The sequence below is a fragment of the Nipponia nippon genome, unplaced genomic scaffold (genome assembly GCF_047370975.1).
Source record: "Nipponia nippon isolate SJK-2023a ecotype South Korea unplaced genomic scaffold, ASM4737097v1 scaffold_5, whole genome shotgun sequence".
Classification (NCBI taxonomy): Eukaryota; Metazoa; Chordata; class Aves; order Pelecaniformes; family Threskiornithidae; genus Nipponia; species Nipponia nippon.
This window is the reverse complement of record NW_028262369.1, coordinates 32,278,730-32,299,958: the sequence shown is the minus strand read 5'-3', so window position 1 is coordinate 32,299,958 and position 21,229 is coordinate 32,278,730. Positions and strand designations below refer to the sequence as shown.

Genomic DNA, 21,229 nt, shown 5'->3' with positions numbered 1-21,229 from the left:
TGCTGTTACATGAAGCGAGTGGGGTGGGGGCACCGGGGCTCAGCCACCCCGGCCCAGCTCCCCGGCTGGCACGAGCACCCGTTTGGATGGCACCTCTGCTCGTTGACATGCTCAGCGTCCCCCATGAGGAGCGCCGTGGCTGGCTCGCCGGCCGACGTGCTCTCAGTTACAACCCCGCAACAGACCTCCCCGGCACGCTCCTGCTTGCGTCCATGCACGCTGGCGTGTGACACGGCCACTGCCCCTGCCCCACTCGGGGCAAGGTGCCGGGGGACCCCCGGCTCCGCGATCCACAACCGCCCCTCCCCGCTCGCGGTGTGGGGCAAGGCGTCAGGCCACCGCTGCCCTGCTCACGTCTCGGGAGACGGGTAGGAGGGGCCCTGGGCTTTGCGCCTTTACCCCTTCTCCCGCCGCGGGGCAGGGCGCGGGTGGACCCGGCTACGCAACCCGCGCTCGCAGCGTGGGGACCCCCGCCACGCCGCGCCGCGCCGCGCCGCGCCGTCGGGGCAGAGGCGGCCGCCGACCCCCGCCCGCCGGGACAGCCCCACGGGAGGGGGCGTGGCTCGGGGGACAGAACGGCCAATAGGAGGCGGCGGCGGTGAATATCAATGCAGGCCGGGCCAATAGGGGCGCAGCCATGCTGTTAACAGCTTAGGGGCGCGGGGCGGCGCAGAGCAGCGCTGCCGCCGCCGCGGGGAGCGGAGCGGTGCCGGGCTCCGCGCACCGCGCTCCCCCAGCCCGCCCCGGTTCTCCCGCCCGGCCCGCCATGGCGGCGGCCGTGGACGAGAGCACCCTGCCCTCCATCTCCACTTTCGCCAACCTGTTGCCGCTGGAGGAGCGGCCCGCTGACATGCTCCACGTAAGCACCGGGCACTGGGGAGGGGGCGGCAAGGGGGGCGGGGGGTACGGAGCAGAGCGTCCCGGGCTGGGGCTCAGCCCGGTTGGTGGGGGCGGCCGCCCGCCCGCCGTCGGAGGGCGCCCCGGGGGCGGCGCAGCCGGAGCGGTGCCGACCCGTCGGACGGGTTGGGGGGAGCCGCCGCCCCGAGCGGGAGGTGCGGGCCGCGCTGCCCGAGCGGCGGGGGCCGCCGAAGCCGTCGCCCCTCCGGTCCTGACGCCCCTTTTCCCCGCAGAGGATGCTGCAGCAGGACGGGGCCGCCGCCGTCAAGCGGGAGGAGGACGACTTGGGCAAGTTCGTGGACTTGGACTTCATCCTGGCGCACACCAGCAGCGGCGGGCAGGGGCCGCCCGGCCCCGGCCCCAACTACCCCCTGCCCGAGACCCCCGAGAGCTGCGGCACCACCTACGACAGCGACGGCTCCTACCCCACTCCGGGCAAGTTCCCGGCGCCGTACCCCGAGGGCCAGGGCCACAGCTACGTGGCCGAGCTGCTCACCCCGGACCTGCCCGGCCACTGCGACCTGCAACGGAGGGAGTACACGGAGCTGCGGGTGCCCGGCGGACCCCACCACCACCACCCCCATCACCACCCGCCCCTGCACCCGGCCCTGGCCTGCCCGCTGCCTCTGGACCCCGCGCAGCCCTTCGGGCCCCGCATCAAGAAGGAGCAGCCGGAGGAGCGCGCCTGCATGCTGGGGCTGCCCGCTGCCGAGTACCTGGGGCCGGCCGGCGGCGAGCACAAGCCACGCGTGGCGCCGGGTCCCGGGCCGGGACCGGTGCCGGGGCCACCGCTGCCTTACCCGGGCTTCGCCCACGGCCGCCTGGGGCCCCCCGAGGAGCCGCTGCCCGGCGCCGACCCCCACCTCCTGGCCGACCTGCCGCCCCACTACGCCGTGGGCCCGCACCGCTACGCTCCCCACTTCGCCCCCCAGCCGCCGCCGCCGCAGTTTCATGGACACTTCAGTGTTTTCAGGGAGCCCCTGAAGGGGCCGGGGCCGGGCCCGGCGGGGCTGCCCGGGCTGCTGGTCACGCCGCCCAACTCCCCGGTGCTGGAGTACTTCCCGGCCGGGGCCCCTCCCGAGGACTGCAAGCCCAAGCGTGGTCGCCGTTCGTGGGCACGCAAGCGGACGGCCACGCACAACTGTGAATACCCGGGCTGCGGCAAGACCTACACCAAGAGCTCCCACCTCAAGGCGCACATGCGGACCCACACGGGTAAGGGGGCGCCGGGGAGAGCGGCCACGCGTGGGGGGGGTTGCGCAAGGGGTCACGGGTGGGGGGAGCGGGGCACACGGTGAGACCTGTGAGCCCGCTCCGTGGTTCCCAGAGGTGTGGAGGGGCGCCGGGGGTGCATGGAAGGGTCCCCCCGTGGTGGGGGCACCCAGAGACACCCCCGCAGCCGGCACGGGGCTGCATGGAGGGGTCCTGCGTGGGGCAGGGTGCAAGTGGAGGTGCCCCCGGGAGTGCCCCCGTGGTGGGGTCGGGCAGGGGCACACGGGGACCAAGGCACACAGCGACACCGCCCATGTGACACCTGGCCTTGGGGCCCAGGGGTGCCTGAAGGGGTAGAGTCTGGGGACACATGGAGGGGGAAGAGAGAGTGGGGGTGTGTGGTGAGACCCCCCGGCAGAGCTGGGACAGGGCACATGGTGCGGCCTCACAGCAGGGACGGGCAGGGGAGCACCCACAGTGTGAAGTGGGGCAGGGGTGCCCAGAGGACGAGCCCCATGCAGGGCACATGGGACAGTGGAGCACATGGGGAAGGGCAGGAAAACAGGGGACAAAAGGAAAGGTGGGTCAGGCAGAGATGTGCAGGGGATGAGTACCAGTGAGGCTCCCCTTTCCTAAGGGTGGTAGGCAGGGATCCCTCCCAAAAAGGGGGTGCTGGGCAGGGGAGCACCGGGGTGAAGGCATAGGCAGGACGGGGACCACCAAGCCCACTGACACCCCCTCTCCTCTGCAGGCGAGAAGCCCTACCACTGCACCTGGGAAGGCTGTGGCTGGAAATTTGCCCGCTCCGATGAGCTGACCCGCCACTACCGCAAGCACACGGGGCACCGGCCCTTCCAGTGCCACCTCTGCGAGCGGGCTTTCTCCCGCTCCGACCACCTTGCCCTCCACATGAAGCGGCACATGTGAGCGGCGGGCCACGGCCGGACTCGTCCCCAGAGCCAGCTCACAGTGTAAATAGCGTCGGGCTGGGGACGGCACTGGGGAGCAGCCCGGCTGCCCAGCCCTCTTCGCTTGTAGTTGATAACTAGTTTTCTCCTCCTGCCCCCGCTGTGAGAGCTGGGCCCAGCCGAGTGGTGGGGAAGGGCCGCTTTGGGATGTAGATGGGGAGCAAAGCTGCAAGAAATGTGTCCAGCCCCTGCCCAGGCACCACCACTCAGCTCCCCACACCTGGAGGGTCCCCCCCAGCCAGGCACCCAGTGAATGGGGGGGGCTGGTGCAGTAGGGATCTGTCCCCAGAGCTCCTGGCTTGTATTTGGCATCAGCTTAAAAACCTTCCTCCCTCTCTGATCTTGGCACCCCCATGGCTCCAGGGACTGTGGTGGCTGACTCCAGCCAGGTTTTGGCTGGAGACCCGCACCTGCTGGGTGCGTGGGTCAGGGCGCTGGGAAGTGTGTTGCCAGTCTTCTCGGTTGTGGCCATTGAAACAAACCTCTTGACCCAGAAGCCCAGGCTGGATGGGGTGAGGGTGGGACCTGACTGCGGCTCATGGCTGTAAAGGTTTGCAGGGGTTGGCAGTGCAGCGTCACCTTGCACAGGGAGTGGGGATGCTGCCGTTGCCAGCTTAGGACCCCGCTGGGCAGTCTGGTCCTGGCCATTCCCACAGTTTTCCACTCGGGAGCCTAAAATGGCTCTCCTGGCTCTTGTCTGCTTTCATTTGTCTTGTTCTTCCCTTCAGGACGACACCAGGTACTGCTGCAGCTGCCTTCCCCATGCTGCTTTTTTTAAATTTAGTGTGTAAAGGACAGTGAGTCCAGCTATGAATGCCCAGGTCTCTGCTATACTTGAAACTTTCGTAGAGGGGAAAAAAAAAAAAGAGAGAACTCAGAAGAAAATGAGTCTTTTTACGTGCAGCTTCTGCAAAGCAAGTTGTAAATTAAACAAAGCAGTAATATATAATGTTTCTGTTTTTTTTAATATATTTTTTTCTTCCAGCTGGGAACACAGATGAGTCTCGGCTTTGGGAAGTGCACTGTTCCTGTCTGTGTATATTGTTAATTAACATTTCTCTGCTTGGGCACGTTAGGTCTCTCGCCCTCTGAAATGTTACTTTTCTTTATATGCAAACTGTTGAAATATTGTGATCTGCTGTATAATAAATAAACAAGATGTAAACATGAAAGAGCCAGGAGAGTTTACTTTAAAGCTTTCATCTAAGAGGAGAGGGTGAGGCTGGGCTCGCTTGTCAGTAAATATTTATATCGATGTTCATTTCTGCTTAAGTTAGCTGTGGAGGATCAATGGGGAACGCCCAAGCCTCGGCATCCGAGCAGCATCTCCTGTGCAACAGCTCTTGAGTCACCCCACTTCCCCGTGCCTCAGTTTCCCTAATCTGCAGATGGGGCAATTGCAGCACTGGGATGGCGTGACTGGTCCTGTGGTGAGTCACCACCAAGGGGAATGGCAGCCGAAACCGTACCGGGAGCCTCACTGGTCCTGTCTTCCCAAGCGGTTCCATCCCGCTGTCCCCTGCAGCAGGAGCTCTGCGGCACTGGCCTTGTGGTCACAACTGGGAGATCAGTGGCAGCTGCCTGGCCCTGTGTGCTGTCCTCCCTGAGGTGGCCCGGCAGCTTGGTGGGGTTCGGGTGCTGAGGTTTCCCTGCGTTAATAGGTGGTGACTCAGCACAAGTGTGCTGGCAGGTCCCAAGCTCAGCAAGCAGGTCTGGCTCCCTCCCTCCCTCCCTCCCACGGCTGATTACCCGTGATGCACGCATCCCTCTGAAGGCCAGGGCTTGTCTGGACCTGACACCATGCTGGCAGCGCAGGGAGTGTGCCGTATGGGCTGAGCGGTGCCCTGGCCCAGGGTGGTGGTGGCTTCTTCCTCCCGTGTTCACTGCCGCAAGCCCCGGCGGATGGCCAGGGCTGGGGGATGCCCTGGGGCTCCTTGCCCCGCAAGAGGAAATGGGATGTAGCTGTGCTGCCAGCATGGGCTGGGCAGGGCTGATCCCGCTCCTTCCCTGTTTCCTGCTTGCAGCTGCAGAGAGTCGAGGTGGAAAAAGAGATAGAAATGGCAGAGTGGGACTGATGCCTCGCTGAGGGGTGGCTAGTGTTTTGGGGTCAGGCTGAGTGTCCTGGGGCCGACGGGGTCTGCCCTGAGCAGGTACGACAGCGTGGGTGTCTCCAGGCAGGGTGGCAGCAACTTGGGACCTTGTGTCCTGCCTGCAGGCCTGGGCATGGGACCATGGGACTGCATCCACAGGTGTCACAGATCCACCAGGCTCAATCACCTGTCCTTTCCACAGCTGCCTCCGCCCTCTGCTTGCCCCACTTTCTGAGAGGTGCCTGCATGGGGGTGACCACGCTGGGACACAAGTGACCTGTGATGGATTACCGGGGGTGTCTTGCTCCTGGGACCCCTGGTACCCAAGGGCGAGGGTCTGATGCTGGTGGGGTGGCTGGATCAAAACTGCTGCCTCTTCCCCGGAGACTCGTTCAAAACGTCACATGGAAGAAGAGGGAAAGGTGTGGGCTGTTTGAATTAGCGATGAGTCAGGCTGGCAAAGCCAGATGGGGAGAGAGTGCGTGCCTGCGTGTTTGTGTGCGTATAAGTAATCTCTGGCTTTGTGTTTTTATTATGATTATTATTTTTATTTCCAGGGGAACGATGAATTTCTCCAACCATCCCGTTCCACTGGAAAGGCTGGCTCTGCTGTCCTGTCCTCCCTAAGCATCCTGGGAGCCGGAGTGACGGTCCGCGGCTGTTTTGAGGTTCAGCTCTGAGATCAGAGCACAAACCAGTTCTTCCTCACCTTTCATCATCGCTGCGCTGGGGCGGGAGCGAGGCCTGGCTTTGCTGCTGCTGCCTTACATGGAGGAGAGAGCAGGGGAAGGCGTTTTGGCTCCTTCTCTGGGCAGAGCCGCTCCATGTTTGTTCCCCCAGGCCAGGGGCAAGGCGCTCCTTCGGGCACAAGATGGGGCACAACGGTGGCAAGGACCAGCATGGCTGGGAATCTTGCCTGGACGAGGAGTGGCTGTAGTGGAAATGGCAATTACAGTTAATTTGTTGTTAATAAAAAACACCCTCTTCCAATTGCCTGGGCCAAGATGCACTCTCTGTTGGAGGAGGGAGCCCAGTCCCATCCCCAGCAAAACCTGCCCTGCAAAGTGATGAGAGCAGCAAGAAAATACCCTGGGCTGTGCTGAGGAAGGCAGGGCTGGGGCACAATCCCTGCCTGTGGTCCGTGCACCCGCTATCAGCTGGAAAGAGCTTTGCCCCAGCCTGGCAGGGGCACGTGGGGACCCAAAATGTGCCAGTCAACTGGGTGGGACCCTGCTTTGTGGGAGATGTGGCACTAACGGTGTGTCCTGTGCCAGAGGAGAGGGGGGTGCTCCGGAGAAGCCAGGCTGGTTCCTGAAGGGCTGATCTACCCACGTACAACCCCTGGGTCCGTGGCTGGCCCAGCGTGGGGCAGGTCTTGGTGTCCTGGATCACACACTGAGCTGCTGCAGTGATGGTGCAGAGTGAAAATTGTCTGGCAGGGCGATGCTGCCGTGCCCATGCCACCATGCTCACACTGGGCCATGCAGACCCCGCTCTGGGACATATCTTGCCTGCCAGCCTGGTCTTCCTTTCTCTGCTTGCTCACCTCCTGGCAAAAAGGTCCCTGGGAGCTGTGGTGGTGGGTGATGCAGAGGTCCGCAAGCCCCTGAGCCCCCCTGCAAACCTTAAAGCTCAACCCTGCGACTTTGGGGCCCAACTGAACTGGCACAGCGGGGAGGCAAGTGGGGAAGGGAAGGAACGAGGTATGGAGAAACACCTCCTGGCAGAGGGGTGAGTCATGGCCGCAGCATGGCGTGGCACCCTGCAGTCACCTGCCAGCAGGAGTGGGGCCCTGGGGGTTTCATGGCTGGAGGGGGGGCAAAAGAGCAGCTCAGGTGGGTTTCTGTCCTCTGGGGGTGACCCAGCTTGTGGGGGTCCCCCGTGCTGCAGCCAACGGGTCCCACAGAGCCGTCCTGGGGATGCGAGGCCATGGGGAGAAGGGGAGTTGAAGGTCTGGGAGGGCTCCTTGCCCAGGGCTTGACCCTGGGGTTGCTGTGGTCCACGGGGACGGCATGGAGCTGGGGAGGGGATGTGGGTGCTGGAAGTGGGACACAGCCTGGGTGCTCTGGGGTGGGAGGCATGATTTGGGGGTGCTTGGAGGGGCTGACACAGACCTTTCCTTGCCACAACACAAGGCAGGAGCTCGGGTCCCCAGGGATGGGGCATCCCTGCTGGAGGATGCTCCCAGGGCGGGTGTCCCCCCTCCCAGCGGGGCGGTGGTTAGTGTCCCATCCCTGCCATGGGGGTGGAAGGTCCAGCAACCTGTCCCCACGTCCCCGCCGCTTGGGGTGGGCCAGGCGCCGTGATAACGGGGCTGTGGCTGTCACCGCACCCTTAGGAAACATTTGGCTTCAGGCACCTGAACCCATGGGGAAGCGATAACTCCGCGGCTCGCTCACCCTGACTGGACCCACACCTGCTGCTATCGTGCCTTAGTCACACACTGAGAGTTTTTCCACTGCCGGGCCCCAGATAACCTCCTCACACCCCACTGGCCTCAGTGTTTTCACTTGTCCTCCTCCGCTGGTGCCAGGCCGGGAGACACACACACCTTGAGCCCAGGCTGGAGGCACGCACACCTCTGGCCTGGGGCCACCTACGGCCATGCCTGGCAGCCACGGCACAGGCAAAGGGCATGAGGAGGGAGCATCCTTCCCCCAGGACCTGGGGTGGGCAGGCGGCTGGCCGGGAGGGGGCCAGCGTTGCCCTCCTGCCAGGGCTAAATGTGAGGGGACATCCCTCCCCCAGCTGCTGGGTGGCAATGAGGTCACCCAGGGTTGGCACCCTGTGCCCGCAGGATGGCAGGAGACGGGCAATGGGGTTGCAGTGACAGGACAGTGATGCTGGCTGTTGCTGTCCCCCTGCCAAAGTCCTGGGGCACGGGAGCACTGGGTTCCCCGCCGTTGCTGGCTTTGCCTGACCCGCTGCATTCCCTGGGCTCTCCCTGTGCCCCAGCAAGGCAGGACCCCAGTGCACCGGGGAGATGACGGACCTGGGCACGTTTCCCCATGCAGGACTCTCATCGATGGCACTGGGGTGTCCGGGCTGACCAAGGTCTCCAGCTGTGCCCCTTTGCTCTTTGAAGGCTGCGCAAGCTCTGGGATGCAGTGGCTGCTGCCCAGAAACATCATCTCTGGGTCCCTTTGGAGGCAGCGCTAATTGCTGCACTGCTGATCAGGTTAGCAGAAGCACCCAGCTAACGTGTTTTGCTTGCAGGTCCATACAGCTCCTGGTGGGACGCAGCCCCGCAGTGACACCCGTGCTCACAGAGGTGCAGGAGAGGCGGGCTGTGAATAACACAACCCAGCTGCCCACAATCTCCACCTTTCATGAGGTTAAATAGCTGCTGCCCTGGGGAGAGGAGCTCAAAATGTGCTGCGGGCTTAGCTGGTTGAAGAGGAGTGAGTTGATCACCCTGCACTGGGGCAGAGCTTGGGCTGAGTCCTGCTGGGATAGGGCTGGAAGCTGGGCTTGAGCAGGTCAGGCCAAGCCTAAAAGTGGGGGATACAATCAAAACCCAAGGACAGGGAATGGCCACCTCTCTCTGGATTTTATTTCAGGAGTGGTTGTGTTTTCTCTAAGTGCTGTTTAACAACACGAACAGACTGTGAACGACCTGCGAGCGGGGGGAGAAGAGCAAGATCCTCTTTCTCTGGTCTTACAAAGCTCTCCCTGGAGCAGCAGTGCCAGGCAGGCAGAGCAGGGGTGACAGTGGCAGCAAAGGCAGAGGAAGGCAGTGCGGGCAAAGCCCTCTCTCCCTCTGCAGACCCACCTCGGGGGAGCGTGGACACCACCTGCGGGCCAGATGTGGCAAGAGAGCAAGGAAAGATGCTAGAAATGATTAGGAATGGCCACACACGCTGACAGGCAGAGGGCTTGGGTGGATGTGGCAGAGCTGAGAGCAAACGGGCAGGACAGGAGAAACCCTGGGGACCGGCTCGGTGCTTGTGGGAGGAAGGGCCAAGATGCTAAAAGCCATCCCTGGCAGCATAGGAGGGGAGAGAAAAGGGGTTAAATGATTCCTGGGGACAATAGATGACGCTCCAGGGGTGTTACCAGCTGCTGTTGGGGCATACTGGCACAGGCTGGGCCCTGGTGTGGAGGTGACATACCAGTTCCCGTGGGAAGAGATCACCAGTGGGATGGGAACAGCAGCAACTCCAGCACCGCCTGGCTGGCGTTGAGGGGCTGTGCATCCAAGTCACCCCTGCACGGTGGGGTTCAGCTCATCTCGGGGCAGCTGCACTCAAGAGATCCCCTCAGGGGCACCCCCTCTCCCGGGCTGTCCGAGATGGTTGGCAGATTGCCGTGGATCTCTGTGCCCCATGCTGAAACCTTCTGCTTCGGACAAACCTCCACCAGGCAGCCTTGCTCCTGGCTGGATGCAGCAGGAAGGTGATTTTTCAAAGTCCCTCCTGGCCCCACACTGCTGTTTGCTCCCCCTTCCCTGTTCTCCCTCCATCTTTCTTCCTACAGGGAAGAGGAAACAGGACAGTCCTATTAATAAAACTTTCACTCCTGTCTGCCTGTGGCCTCAGGTAAGTGCTGCGGCTCTGGAGCACTTTGCGAGGGTTTCCTTGCCAATGTGAAGGCGAGGAGCATACACTTTGTAAAACGAAGCCAGGAATGGTGCAGCGCCCGCCTGGCAGGTGGCCACCTGGCACGGGTGGCTCACCGCTGGCGGGGAGAGCGGGAAGCTGCAACAGCTGGGACCCAGCGAGGAGATAGGAAAACTTCTTACGAGCTCTGCGGGGAGTTGGGGTCAGCCTCGAGACCCTGGGGAGAGCAGGGCAATGCCACCGAGCTGCCGTCCGCCACCGTGTCGGACGGGCGGTGGGGGCGGCCTGACCCAGAGCTGCCCCACAGCCCCGGTGTCCCCAGCCGAGGGACCCACCGCCAAGGCCCCGGGGGAAGGGGCAGCCGCAGCTTGCCGCTTCGGGCAACCGGGGAAAGAAGGGAGCACCCTGGAAGGTCCCGGGCGCCCTGCAGCTCCCTGCTCCCACACACGGGGCGACCCCCGTGTGGTAGGGGGTGCCCCGCGCCGGGCTCGGAGACACCCGTCGGGCCCGGGCCGAGCACGGCTGTGCTGCCACCTCCTGGCGCGGGAGCGAGTCCCGCCTACAGCGGGCTCTCCGCCCGGAGCGGGGAAGGAGGTAGGTGGGACCCGGGCAGGTCCCCGGGTACGGCCGCTGGGGAGGCAGCGCCGGCGGCGCCAGGCCCGGGGCGGCCACCGCCCGCTGGGAGCGGGACGCGAATCCGCCATCTTCACCCCCGACATCGCGGTGCGTTCCCTAAAGCGCTCCGGGCACTTCCGGGCGCCTCTCGGCGGGAACGGAAGTGGCGCTGCCCGGGTCGCTGTGTTGGTTGCACCGTCCCGGTGGCTGCGGAGCCGGCGCGGGTGGGTGAGCGCGGGAGCGGCTTCCCCCGGGGCTGCTGCGTCCCCGCGGCCGAGCCTCGTCCCGCCCCTCCTCCCGCGGCCTTCCCGGGACCCCGCCGTGGCGCTCGGCGTGCCTGGCCCCCGCCGCCGGCCGCGTACAAGGCCCCGTTGTTGGGCCTGAGGGGGGTGGGGGGGCGGTTGAGGGGTGTGTGTGTACGTATATCCGCGTACGTCTGTAGGTATGCGTGTGTGTATATATACGTATATGCGTGTTTGTGTATGTATGGGGTAGCCCCCGCGGGAGGTGCACGTTAACCCCAGCCCCGTGGTTTCCCCCCCCAGAGCTGGAGGGGACGGACGGGCCGGCGGCGGGCGAGGCCAGCGGGCAGGCGGGGAGATGGCGACGGGCGCAGACGTGCGGGACATCCTGGAGCTGGGCGGCGTGGAGTCGGAGAACACGGGCACCATCAACAAGAAGGACATCATCAACTCGGATAAGGTGAACTGCGACTCCCTAAGGGGCCGCTGCTTGTTTTCTAGGCGCTGACAGACCTTGCGTGTTGTGTCTGGGGTGAATATTGGAAAAAAAAGATGGAATAAAGCACGTTCCTACCATAGTCCGTTTATTTTCAGGCTTCCTAGGAGTATCTGGCAATGCCTGGAGGGCCCCGCTCCTGGGTTCCTGGTGTTCTTAGCTAACTGTGCTGTGGCATTTGGGAGGATATTTAAGCTGGAGCTGTGTAAGTGGTGTCCTGGTGAGCTGGGCCCGGCGCCGGGACATTTTCAGCTGTCTCTAAAATTCCTATTTTGTGGAGTAAGTGTGAAGTGTGTTTACCATCTAGCCCCCCAAGCAGATGGAAATAGTATAACACAGTCCTGTTTTAGGAAAAAAAAAAAAAAACGTTGACTTGATTGAACGGTAAATGTATTCAAACCACAGGAGCAGTCCCTGTGTGGGGAAGGCGTGTGGCTGGGGTTTGGGAGAACTGGGATGTGTTGCCTGTGGGAATGTGGGCAAGTTAGTAAGCTCTGTTAAGGACGTACGCTGTCATGTGCTGCGTTTTATGGTAATATGCTACAGTATGTTGTTGCCTTCTGTATTTTGAATTCCGGCAAGGTCTTGGCTGTCCCATGCTTTGCAAGGTGTTGGGGAGGCCAGTTCACGAGTAGTTGTGAGATGTGGAGGTGCTTGGAAATGAGCTGGCGGAGATGAAATCCCCAGGAGCTCTCTGATGAAGAGATGGTCTGATTTGAAGTAAACCCTCTGTATTTATTTGAAAAAAAAAAACAAACCCAACAAAACAAGCACACACAACGACCCTATCCTTGACAGTACTTCCTGAGCGTCTGTTTGCCTCCACTGAAACGTTTGTCTCTAAAGAGAAGCGCAGTGGTTTCATGACTGCCTTGCTGGGAATGGGACACGTAGTATAATTCGTGTAATAGAAAACTGATGAGGTTCAGTAGTTTAAAGTCTGAAATGTTAAAATCACCAGTTATCAGCTGTGTTGGTGAATAGTGTGTCCGGTGAGCAGCTTGTTGGCTGGATTCAGCCTGTGATGTTGTGCCACTGAGTGTTCGGAGTTCCTAGTTCTTTGATTTAGATGCGTTTGTTAGCTAGTAGAGAGCTGAAGGAGTACTGGTGGCCGTCTGTCTCTCTTTTGGAGCAGAGAATAAGATGGGTTTCTCCTCAGATTTATTGTGATGGAAAGAGAGAGGAAGGGGAGGTGCAGTGAGAGGTTTGGGGAGGAGCGCAGGAGGCCACTTGTGGCCATGAGTGAAACATTCTGAATTTCTACAAAGTACAGAAACTAAGTCAAACCAAAGGTATAAGCCATTATTGCATGGAGAGCACAAAATTGCTAATAACGGTGCAGCACTTGCTCAGGAAATAGATCTGTTCTCGATTAGAAAAGAAGCAGATTGATGTCTTTAAATCACAAGAGAACCGTGAAGTACTTTTCAGTCCATTAGTGACTGAGAATGTTAAAATAAAAATTGCTAGGCATAAAAACATTTAAATCAGCAGGACCGACTAATTTATTCTCAGCTCCTAAAAGAGCTGGCTGAGGTGATCTCTGACCTGCTGATATTAACTTTTAATAAATCTGGGAACTTTGGGGGCATTCCAGAAGCCTGTGTTCAAACAGGGTGTGTGATGACCCACAGGTAACTGCCTCCGTTGGCCTTACATCGCTCCTGGGCAAAGTGATGGACATGCTAGGAGAAAGGTGTTTGATTAGGAGTGAAAAGGTGCTAATAAAAATGAATGTCTGTCATGAAGTTTTATGGAAAGTAGTTGTAGTCCAAGCTGATAGGTTATTATTTTTTTAATGGGATTTTGAATTTGCTTGATAAAGATGACTGTATGGATTTAGTACAATTTATGATACAGTGTTAGTTTTACTACTGCAAAATATTCTGATTTAAAAGTTGGTAGCGATATGGTAAACAAGTACTTAAAAGTAGTGACATGGCTAGTAGTTATAAAGATGGTACAGTTAGACCAAATGCTCTGGACTACTCAGTAAACTTGTCCCACTTAAATAAAGTATACTTTGTTAATGGGGCTGTTATTGTATCTGCCTGAATCCAAAGCTGATTACTTTATAAACTTGTGTACGTGATATGAGGTGGAATGTGTCTTAGAAACCATCACTTCTGACAAAGTTTTAGGGGTCAGATTGAGTCGTCTAAGCTGAATTCCTAGTATGAAGAAACCATGTCAAAAAAATTCTTTCCTGCTTAAATGGGAGAGTGGATGTGGGAACAGGGGGTTACTTTTGTAGATGATACTGGCAGTTTTGACATGGGGCTACTGCAAGGGCTTGATCACAACTGGTAAAAACTGAAGTTGCTGCAGAAGAAAGTGACAAAAACAAAAAAGAGAGAGTGGGAAGACATTTTTATTATCTTTTCTAAAAGGTAGAGAATCACTTAATTAAATGCATTAATACCTTCACGTGAGGACAGTGCTTAAAAAAAAAGGCTTAGCGCACCAGCCCTTGAAAACTACAGCCAGATGTTCAACTTGGAATTTAAGTGTGTGTTATCGGCAACAACAAGTGTCTGAATACTGGTGTCTGCTATCACTGAAAGTGGCAAGTTTTGTCTGTCAGTGTCTTTCACCAGGAACAGGCACTTTCCTGGAGAAATTCAAGGTGCCTAACAACAGATAAAAGCGAAAACCATCACGGGGCACCAGCTTATGTAGTGAAATGTTCCCTCAGGGATTGCTACTTCTGAATCTAAAATGCAATTCTTCTGTTTCAGAAAAAATCCAAGAAATCTTCAGAGACATTGACATTTAAGAGGCCGGAAGGAATGCACAGAGAAGTTTATGCGCTCCTCTACTCTGACAAAAAGTAAGAGCTTACGGTCATCTGTGCAGGTTGTGGAGTAGCCTGGACTTTTGGTGGCAGGGAAGCATCCTCTTGAAATCTTGGGCAGTCTCGCTTCCCAGATTGATTCCCCTTTGTGCTTGGCCCATGCTTGTGTCCTTCTCTCTTAGACAGTCATGGACAGTTTCTGTCTTCTCTCTTCTAAATTTGAGGGGTTTGCTCTGTGTAGGAGATGTATTAGGTACAGGCACAACAGTCTAGTGCAGACAAGGCAGTGTTCTTGTCCTTCTGTATCTAATTCTCTTTTATTTGCAACTGGGAATAGCACCTCCTTTTATTTCTGCAAAAAGTTTTGCTGCAGCCTGTATTTAGCTTGTTATGGATTGTGCCCTTGCCCCAGAAGTCTCCTGCATAGTTTGTTTTCCAGATGGTTCTGTTCAAACCCATCCATGCTGTGTGTTTTGTCCTCTGATGCGGGAAGCGTTGCAGTCTGGGAAGTGCAAAACCTGGAATAAAGCTTAAACTCAGGTTTTCCCACCCTAGACATTGCTGGCAGATCCCACTCTGAGTCTGAAATCTCTTTGGGTTTGTCCTAGGCTGCTGCTTGCTTCTCATCAGCCGCTTCTTTTCTCCACCACAGGGATGCTCCTCCGCTGCTGCCAAGTGATACAACTCAGGGTTATCGAACAGTCAAAGCAAAACTGGGGTCCAAGAAAGTCCGGCCTTGGAAGTGGATGCCTTTCACCAACCCAGCGAGAAAAGATGGAGCGATGTTTTACCACTGGAGGAGAGCAGCAGAGGAAGGAAAGGACTACCCTTTTGCCAGGTTTAATAAAGTAAGTGGGAGCACTTTCAAACAAAAGCATATAAATAGCAGCTGGAAAATACCCTTTGGTCAGCTTCTTGAATGTCCAGGCGGGAAGTCGGTTCTTTCAACATGTGAAAGCTGACTTAGATTTGGCATTTGCATTTTAAATTGCAGCGTGGCCTGTAGCTGTGTGAACTCAGACTATGATGTCTCCAGATCCTTTAAGCTAGGTGGGCTCAGCACGTGGTCAGGGCTTGCTAGAGCCCTCTGTGTTTCAGGTGTGCAGTCATTGATTTGGTAAGGAGGCACTGCACCATCTAATTCAGTTCCTAACCAACACCCTCTCCCTGATTACAGGCTCTGGGTAGTAAAAGATATTCTATTCTGAGTGAGACATTAAAGTCTTGTTATTTTGCCCAGTATGAAGAAATTCGCTTGAGCTTTGTGGCCAAAAAGCTGGCTTGTAGCCTCTTGGCCGGATTCCAGCACAGATGCTGAATTACGTTGCATTGCCTCTGAAATTGCTCCTGTGGTATCAGTGTGGTGCAGTACCCTGTTCTTTGCGTCTTATATTAAATTGTCACAATGTGTTGTTGTAATCTCCTGCTGTCTTTTGTCCCAGATGTATCTGCTTTGAGTGGTTGGGGCTTTCATGTGCATGCACAAAGAAAACTACATCAAGATTTATATTTCAAAGTCAGGACCTCCAAAGTTAGGAAGGAGCAGTGTTAGGGTACCTCCATAATGTAATTTAACTCCCTTCATGATGCAAATCTGAAGGGGGGAAAAAAAAAAAACCAACCCTGTGTGATAACATGATTCCACAAAAGCTCTGCTTGCCTATAACTGTATACAGCATTTTAAGTTTGTAACCCACAGAGCATCAGCTCTAGCAAAGCCTGGCTTCCTGCAGAGTTAAGTGGTTGGTTGACCTTATATGTTAGAAGGCTCAAGCTCTGACTGATGCTTTTCCTCTTGCTGGGACACTGGTAAGAGCCTCCTGTGGTATCTCTTCTCTGATGTCTAGGGTGGAAGTCTGAAGTGTGACTCACTTAGTCAAGGCACCTACCTAGCTGTCTGAGTGAAACTTTGGGAGCGTAATTGTCTCTAAGACCCTACCGCTGTAACAGTTTTTGGCTGAGTTCAACTGAGTTTATCAGAGGGGACCACACATGGGTGTTGTAATTATATGATTCTTGTTTCCTTAACTTTATCATGTGCTGTGAATTGACAGACAGAAGAGCCTTCAGCAAGGCTGCAACCTTTAGATTAGTGGTACGGACCTCTGCCATCTGCACATGCACAATTACATAATACTAGGAGCAAGTTGTTACCCTTGTGGATCCGTGGTTGAGAGGGTAGAAGGCACCAATGAGGAGTTTTGCAGCTATTTGCTATGTCAGAGGAATTTTATTTACTTTTCCAGACTCTTCTGTGGCTTTCTTCTATGATTCCTTCTTACGTACTTGATACCTCTGCCTGAATCTCTTACTCCCCTTGGCATGCGCCTGTTTTCCTGTGTAGTTTGTCCCACTGGTCACTCAGGCTCTTTAACCTGGCTCCTGTGTCACTGCCCAGTTGCTTTGCCTTTTCTCTCTGCTCCCAGTCTCCTACCCAAATCCCTCCTCTTTGTGAAATCCAAAATGTAAACTTAGGTTTCACAGTGTACACTGAGCCTTGATCCAGGGTGTGAAATAGGAATATAAAAGCAGCTTCACTGGTGTCAGAGCAAAAGCCCATCTCAGCTGATATTCTGTTTCTGGCTACCATTAGTAAAGGCTTAGAGAAAGAGCATGAGAATGGGGCAAATATAGGTAATTTCTTTCTAGCTTCTGGTTGTCTGTGGCTTAAGGATTTCTTAACTTGGAATTTGTATTTAATAATTCTTGCTAGGTACATTCAGGGTAGAAAGCTGCTTTGTGAATATCCCATGATAATGAGTTCTGCAGGTTAATTTTGTATGGTGTGCAAAGGTGCTTTCTTCTATTCAGTTTAACCTCCTGCCTTGGTGTTCTGTTTGGTGTCTCTGAGATCTTGTGTTACATGATGTAGTAAATTGTCCTTGCTATGTTTTCCATAATTTGACATACATCTGCCCTTCTGTGCCCTGTGTCATGCTTGTTGTTCTCAAATATCCTGTGTTTTGAAATGGGTGGACTAGGGTTCGTGTTTCACTTATGGAAGTATGGCGTGTTTGTACATTGGCTGTGTTTCTCTGTGTTTTTTTTTCTGATAATTTTTAATCTTCAGTTTGTCTTTTCACTACTGTTGGGCATTGTGCTGATGTTTTCACAGAACTGTCTCATGGCTCCCAGGATCTTTCCTGAGCGGTTTCAGCTAATTTAATGCCCATCATTGTGTGAGTTTATTGTGTGAAATGTAGGGCTGAGAGGGGTTTTCTGGGCCATTGAATCCTCTTCTTGGCTCTTTCAGATCCTGTACCATCCAGTTGCTTTCATAAACTGATCAAGTTCCTTTTGAAAAGCACTTGGATTTTCCTGCCCATGTACTTCCTTGGGAAGCTGTTCCAGACTGTCTCTGCTCCATTTCTCATTTCCAGGTTAAATTTGCCATGTTAAAGTGGCATTTCTTTGCGAGCCAATTTCTTTGTCCTTATTTCAGTTGTTCTTTTCTTCCTGTGGGTATTCCTTTCATTCCATCTAGCGTACTTGAAGCTTGCAGTCAGATTCCCTTTCAGACTTCCTTTGCTAGGCTCCTTTCTCTTCCAGTCTGCTGTGGGAAGACAAGCTCCCCACCCCATTACTCACCCTCATTGCTCTTCTCTGTACTTGTTCCCATTTCAGTTCATCTTTCCTGAACATGGGTCAGTAGAGTTACAGTTGATATCCCCGGCAAGGTCTTGTGGTGCAACCGAAACCCTGCCAGTTTGCTGGAAATCCCTCTCTGGGGGTCATATTTGCATTTTCATGGCTGTATTGAACTTATGGTCATCCCGTGGTCGGTTCAAGCTTCCCATCTGATGAATTTTCACCTTCTCACTTCTCAGCAGTTCTCACCTGAGCAGCCATGACAGTGGCTGAGGAAGTGTTTTGGGGACTGCTCTTTGCTCTTGTCCCATTCTGTTCTCTGACCTGGCATCTGCCACCTTCCCTTCCATCCACTGCAGAGGGCCCTGCTGGCACTTTTCATGTATGTATGCTACTCTAGCAATTTTTTCTTTTTTGTGACGTACATAGGGCATCCTTACGGTGTCTAATAGGATGGTGCTTCTCCTGGTGGAAGTGGTACTTGAAGGTTGAAGTGCAGTATGTCCCCAGGAGATATGCTTCACCTTTACACTTCTGTATCTAAGTGATGGATGAAAGGCGGTAGACCTAAAGAGACTGTGATGTGGAGGCTCAGAAATGCATCCTCATGAGGATGACTTTTCTGGTGTAGGACTCAGGAGGGCACAGATGTGTTGAAGCATGTGCGCTGCTCACATGCACACCATGTTTTTGTGTGGAGGCAGGACTGCCTCAGGCTGAGAACAGTTCAACTGCAGGAGTGGTGGGAGGGGGTAAGGGAGGAAAGCAGACTTGTTTGTACTTTTGCTTTACCGTGCCCTAGGACTTCCCCGAATACAGTAAGTATTTTTACTGTTCCTTTAGTACTCATGTGACACTTGTGTTCTGGATAGAGCCCTTGCAGAGCAGTTCCAGGCTGGGGACAGTGGTGTGGGTTTGGCCTTTTAGGCGCCTGGGGACACTCTGAGAGTTGGACTGTCATTGGCGCTGTGGCTCTGCTGGAGAAAGGGTGGATGAGGAAGGGAGGGACAAAGTTGTTTGCCAAGTTTATGGCCCTCAATTCTACAGCACTCAGCCTTTCAGATCTTCACAGGACTGTCTGCACCAAACATGAAAGAAGTGGGTAGCGTATCAAAGCAGGAGGTGTGCTAAAGGCTAGGAACCACCGCTTCTTGCCTTTCCCGTTCTTCCCGTACAAGTGAGCATGTCCCAACCCAAGTAAAGAGTTGACTGTTGAAGCAGTTTATGTCAAGGTATTGGTGCTGCTGTGTGGGAGGAATGCAGGGAGGCTGGCTGAACCTTGGTTTCACTGTCATGTTAGCCTGATAATTTTGAAACCTATTGTCAGGATGTGGGTTGCTGACCTCTGCCTGTGTCAGAAAATACTGAAAATACCACCTGAAACAGGTTTCACCCTCCCAGGCTGGTAGGCTCCCCAGAACGTCATGTCTGCAGACCTGAGATCACACATTGCTCTTTATCAAGTCCCCTGCCTGCTTGTCATGTTTCCTACCAGGACGCATTGCTCAGGGTCCTGGCAGCCCCCTCCTGTCAGTGCGCTGCTCTTGTTCTTGGCTCAAGTATCTCGGCCCATACCAGCTGAGAGTGAGAAGGGAAGTGCTGCAAGAGAGCTGCCATGTTTTTCTTTTCCCTGCATAGACAGTGCAGGTACCTGTCTACTCGGAGCAGGAGTACCAGATGTATCTGCATGATGATGCGTGGACCAAAGCTGAGACAGACCACCTCTTTGACCTGGCTCGGCGTTTTGATCTGCGCTTTGTGGTGATTCATGACCGCTATGATCACCAGCAGTTCAAGGTGAGTCCCGGGGGCCAAGGTGCTGCTAGCAACCTGCTGCTATGGCACGTGCAGGGCTTGCTGCACTGCAAAGACCAAATTACCCTTTATATCAACTTAATTAGGGGAAAATAATGAATTATTGGCAGCAAGGAATATTGAATTTCCAGCATGGGGCATTGCTGCTTGCTTTGTTTGTAATTAAATCCGCTGTGACTTGTGCTCATTCCTTGTTGTGTTTTATTAGAAAGTTAGAAGGGTTGTCCCTGCCAGGAGAACAACTCATTGTTCCTTGAAGTTAAGGCAGCTGGTGAGTTTGTTTAGCTGAGCAGGATAGGTGTCCTGGATTCCAGTCTAGGCCCTGGGAGAGGGGTCTGGTAACAGTCCCTGGGGATTGGGATTTTTCCCTAATGCTGCTTCTGACTTTTGGTCTGAACTGGTGCAGGCTTCTGTCATTCCTGCTGTGAACCACGGACCATCAGTGGTCTGAAGATTGAACCCTGGTGTCATGATCCTAAATCTCCTGTAACTGCTGGTTCCATGCCTCCTGGTGACAGGGGGGAATGATGCGACTCCTACAGAACAGCTCCAAATGCTGGAGGTTTTTATTGCCCTCTGAAAGGCTCACATGAAGAGCCTGTAGCAAAGTGGAATAACAAGAGTTTGCCCAGCTGGGCAGCCCGAACACCTTTGGTGTTTGGAGTAAGGGAGCACAGCTTAGACTCCATGTAATGATGGGCGTGTTAATTGCAGTGAATTGTTGCAGCTGATACCTTCTTGGTTATGGCTTGAATAGCCATTGACTGAAGCAGCTCAGAGGAGCCCTCCAGTATGCTTGTCACAGTTTCCTGTTCACAGGTTTTCTCTCAAGACAGCTATCCTTGCATCCTTTTATGTGGGAGTGCTTCACTGCTGTATTGTCTCTAACCCTCGGCTATAATGTTGGACCCTCTGGTGGGTGATTTTAAAGCAGCAGCTGTGAACCCATGACAGCTAATTGATGCAGTTCACTGGGAAACTCCCCCTTCCCTGTGGTTCCACTGGGACTGGCAGGGCTCCTCCTAGGCACTGTGTCTTATACCCTATCTGACACCCTTCAACTGGTGGACCTTTGCTGGCTACTGCACAAGGTCTTGCTTGGTTCTTTCGTAATGTTGTCTTCCTGTGATGTCTTCCACAGAAAAGGTCAGTGGAGGACCTGAAGGAACGATATTACCACATTTGTGCCAAGCTGGCTAATATTCGTGCAGCTCCGGGCACAGACCTGAAAATCCCAGTCTTTGATGCTGGCCATGAGAGGCGAAGGAAGGAACAACTGGAAAGGCTGTATAATAGGACACCAGAGCAGGTAACTGGGGGAAGAGAGCATCACGGCTCCAAAAGATTTATGATAAGTTGAATCAGTACATGGATGAAATAGGCCAGAGGGTGGGAAAGGGAAAGAAAGACTGGATGAGAAAAGAGCAACACCTAGCTTTTGTTGTTGAGTTCATGTCATTTTAAGGAATACAAAAAGACAATAACTGAGAAATCTGACTATACAGGAGAGAGGGCTAGATGAGCAGAGTTATGGTTTCTGGTAACTGTCAACACCTTCTCTGTGATACCTACTGTGCTAATGCTCTGAATAGAAACAAATTGTCGGGTCAATGTCCTTATGAGTCCCTGAGTCCTATGGGGAGAGAATTATTTCCTTTAGAGTAAAGATCTTGCCAGGAAACTTCAAAGACTGTAAATCTGCATGTTTAGTTCTCCTCTTTGTTGAAGCTGTGTAACGACCCCAGGGTTTAGAGGTTAAGGAACTGTGTGTTCCCCAAAGGCTGGGGGAGAGCATCCTTTTCTGTTAGTAGTTCCCTCTAATCACAAGTTCAGATGTGTAATGACTCTGCTTGTCCTTCCCACATTGGCAGCTGTGCTGATACTAGGCATAGCAGCTCTAAGTTCTACATACTGTGTCTGGGGAGGGGAGCCAGCTTTTCACAGCACTGCATT

The 21,229-nt window shown here is 55.0% G+C and overlaps 2 protein-coding genes across 14 annotated transcripts in view; both read left to right on the top strand.

The window, feature by feature from the left end:
• Window positions 1-566: 566 nt before the first annotated feature.
• On the top strand, window positions 567-6,157 carry KLF17 (KLF transcription factor 17). 5 transcript variants are annotated; one of them, XR_015698940.1, is made up of 6 exons: window positions 585-859; window positions 1,131-2,112; window positions 2,861-3,080; window positions 4,351-4,507; window positions 5,370-5,589; window positions 5,725-6,157. XR_015698940.1 is itself a non-coding variant. In XM_087732873.1 (4 exons), the coding sequence occupies exons 1-3, from the start codon at window positions 767-769 to the stop codon at window positions 3,034-3,036; spliced, it is 1,251 nt and encodes a 416-aa protein (XP_087588999.1). In that variant the 5' UTR covers window positions 586-766; the 3' UTR covers window positions 3,037-3,080; window positions 4,063-4,249. The 5 variants fall into 5 exon arrangements, 3 of the variants coding, with proteins under 3 accessions (XP_087589001.1, XP_087588999.1, XP_087588998.1); XR_015698939.1 differs by lacking the exon at window positions 4,351-4,507 and having other exon boundaries at window positions 586-859; XM_087732873.1 differs by lacking the exons at window positions 4,351-4,507; window positions 5,370-5,589; window positions 5,725-6,157 and adding an exon at window positions 4,063-4,249 and having other exon boundaries at window positions 586-859.
• Window positions 6,158-10,351: 4,194 nt separating this feature from the next.
• The window catches only part of DMAP1 (DNA methyltransferase 1 associated protein 1), a 42,494-nt gene continuing 31,616 nt past the window's right edge, over window positions 10,352-21,229 (top strand). For 5 of the 9 annotated variants that reach the window (XM_087730313.1, XM_087730312.1, XM_009468167.2 and 2 more), the window contains exons 1-5: window positions 10,576-11,043; window positions 13,818-13,909; window positions 14,526-14,721; window positions 19,100-19,258; window positions 20,418-20,585. In XM_087730313.1, the coding sequence (XP_087586439.1) occupies window positions 10,942-11,043; window positions 13,818-13,909; window positions 14,526-14,721; window positions 19,100-19,258; window positions 20,418-20,585 (717 nt within the window). In that variant the 5' untranslated portion in view covers window positions 10,576-10,941. The other 4 variants (XM_087730308.1, XM_087730307.1, XM_087730311.1 and 1 more) reach the window with 4 other exon arrangements.

What these genes read in the sequence shown, in the direction of transcription:
- KLF17 (XM_087732872.1), top strand. Translation starts at nt 767, where the DNA reads ATGGCGGCGGCCGTGGACGAGAGCACCCTGCCCTCCATCTCCACTTTC. An exon ending in GGCCCGCTGACATGCTCCAC is followed by an intron (nt 860 to 1,130) that starts GTAAGCACCGGG and finishes TTTTCCCCGCAG; the next exon opens with AGGATGCTGCAGCAGGACGG. An exon ending in GCACATGCGGACCCACACGG is followed by an intron (nt 2,113 to 2,860) that starts GTAAGGGGGCGC and finishes TCTCCTCTGCAG; the next exon opens with GCGAGAAGCCCTACCACTGC.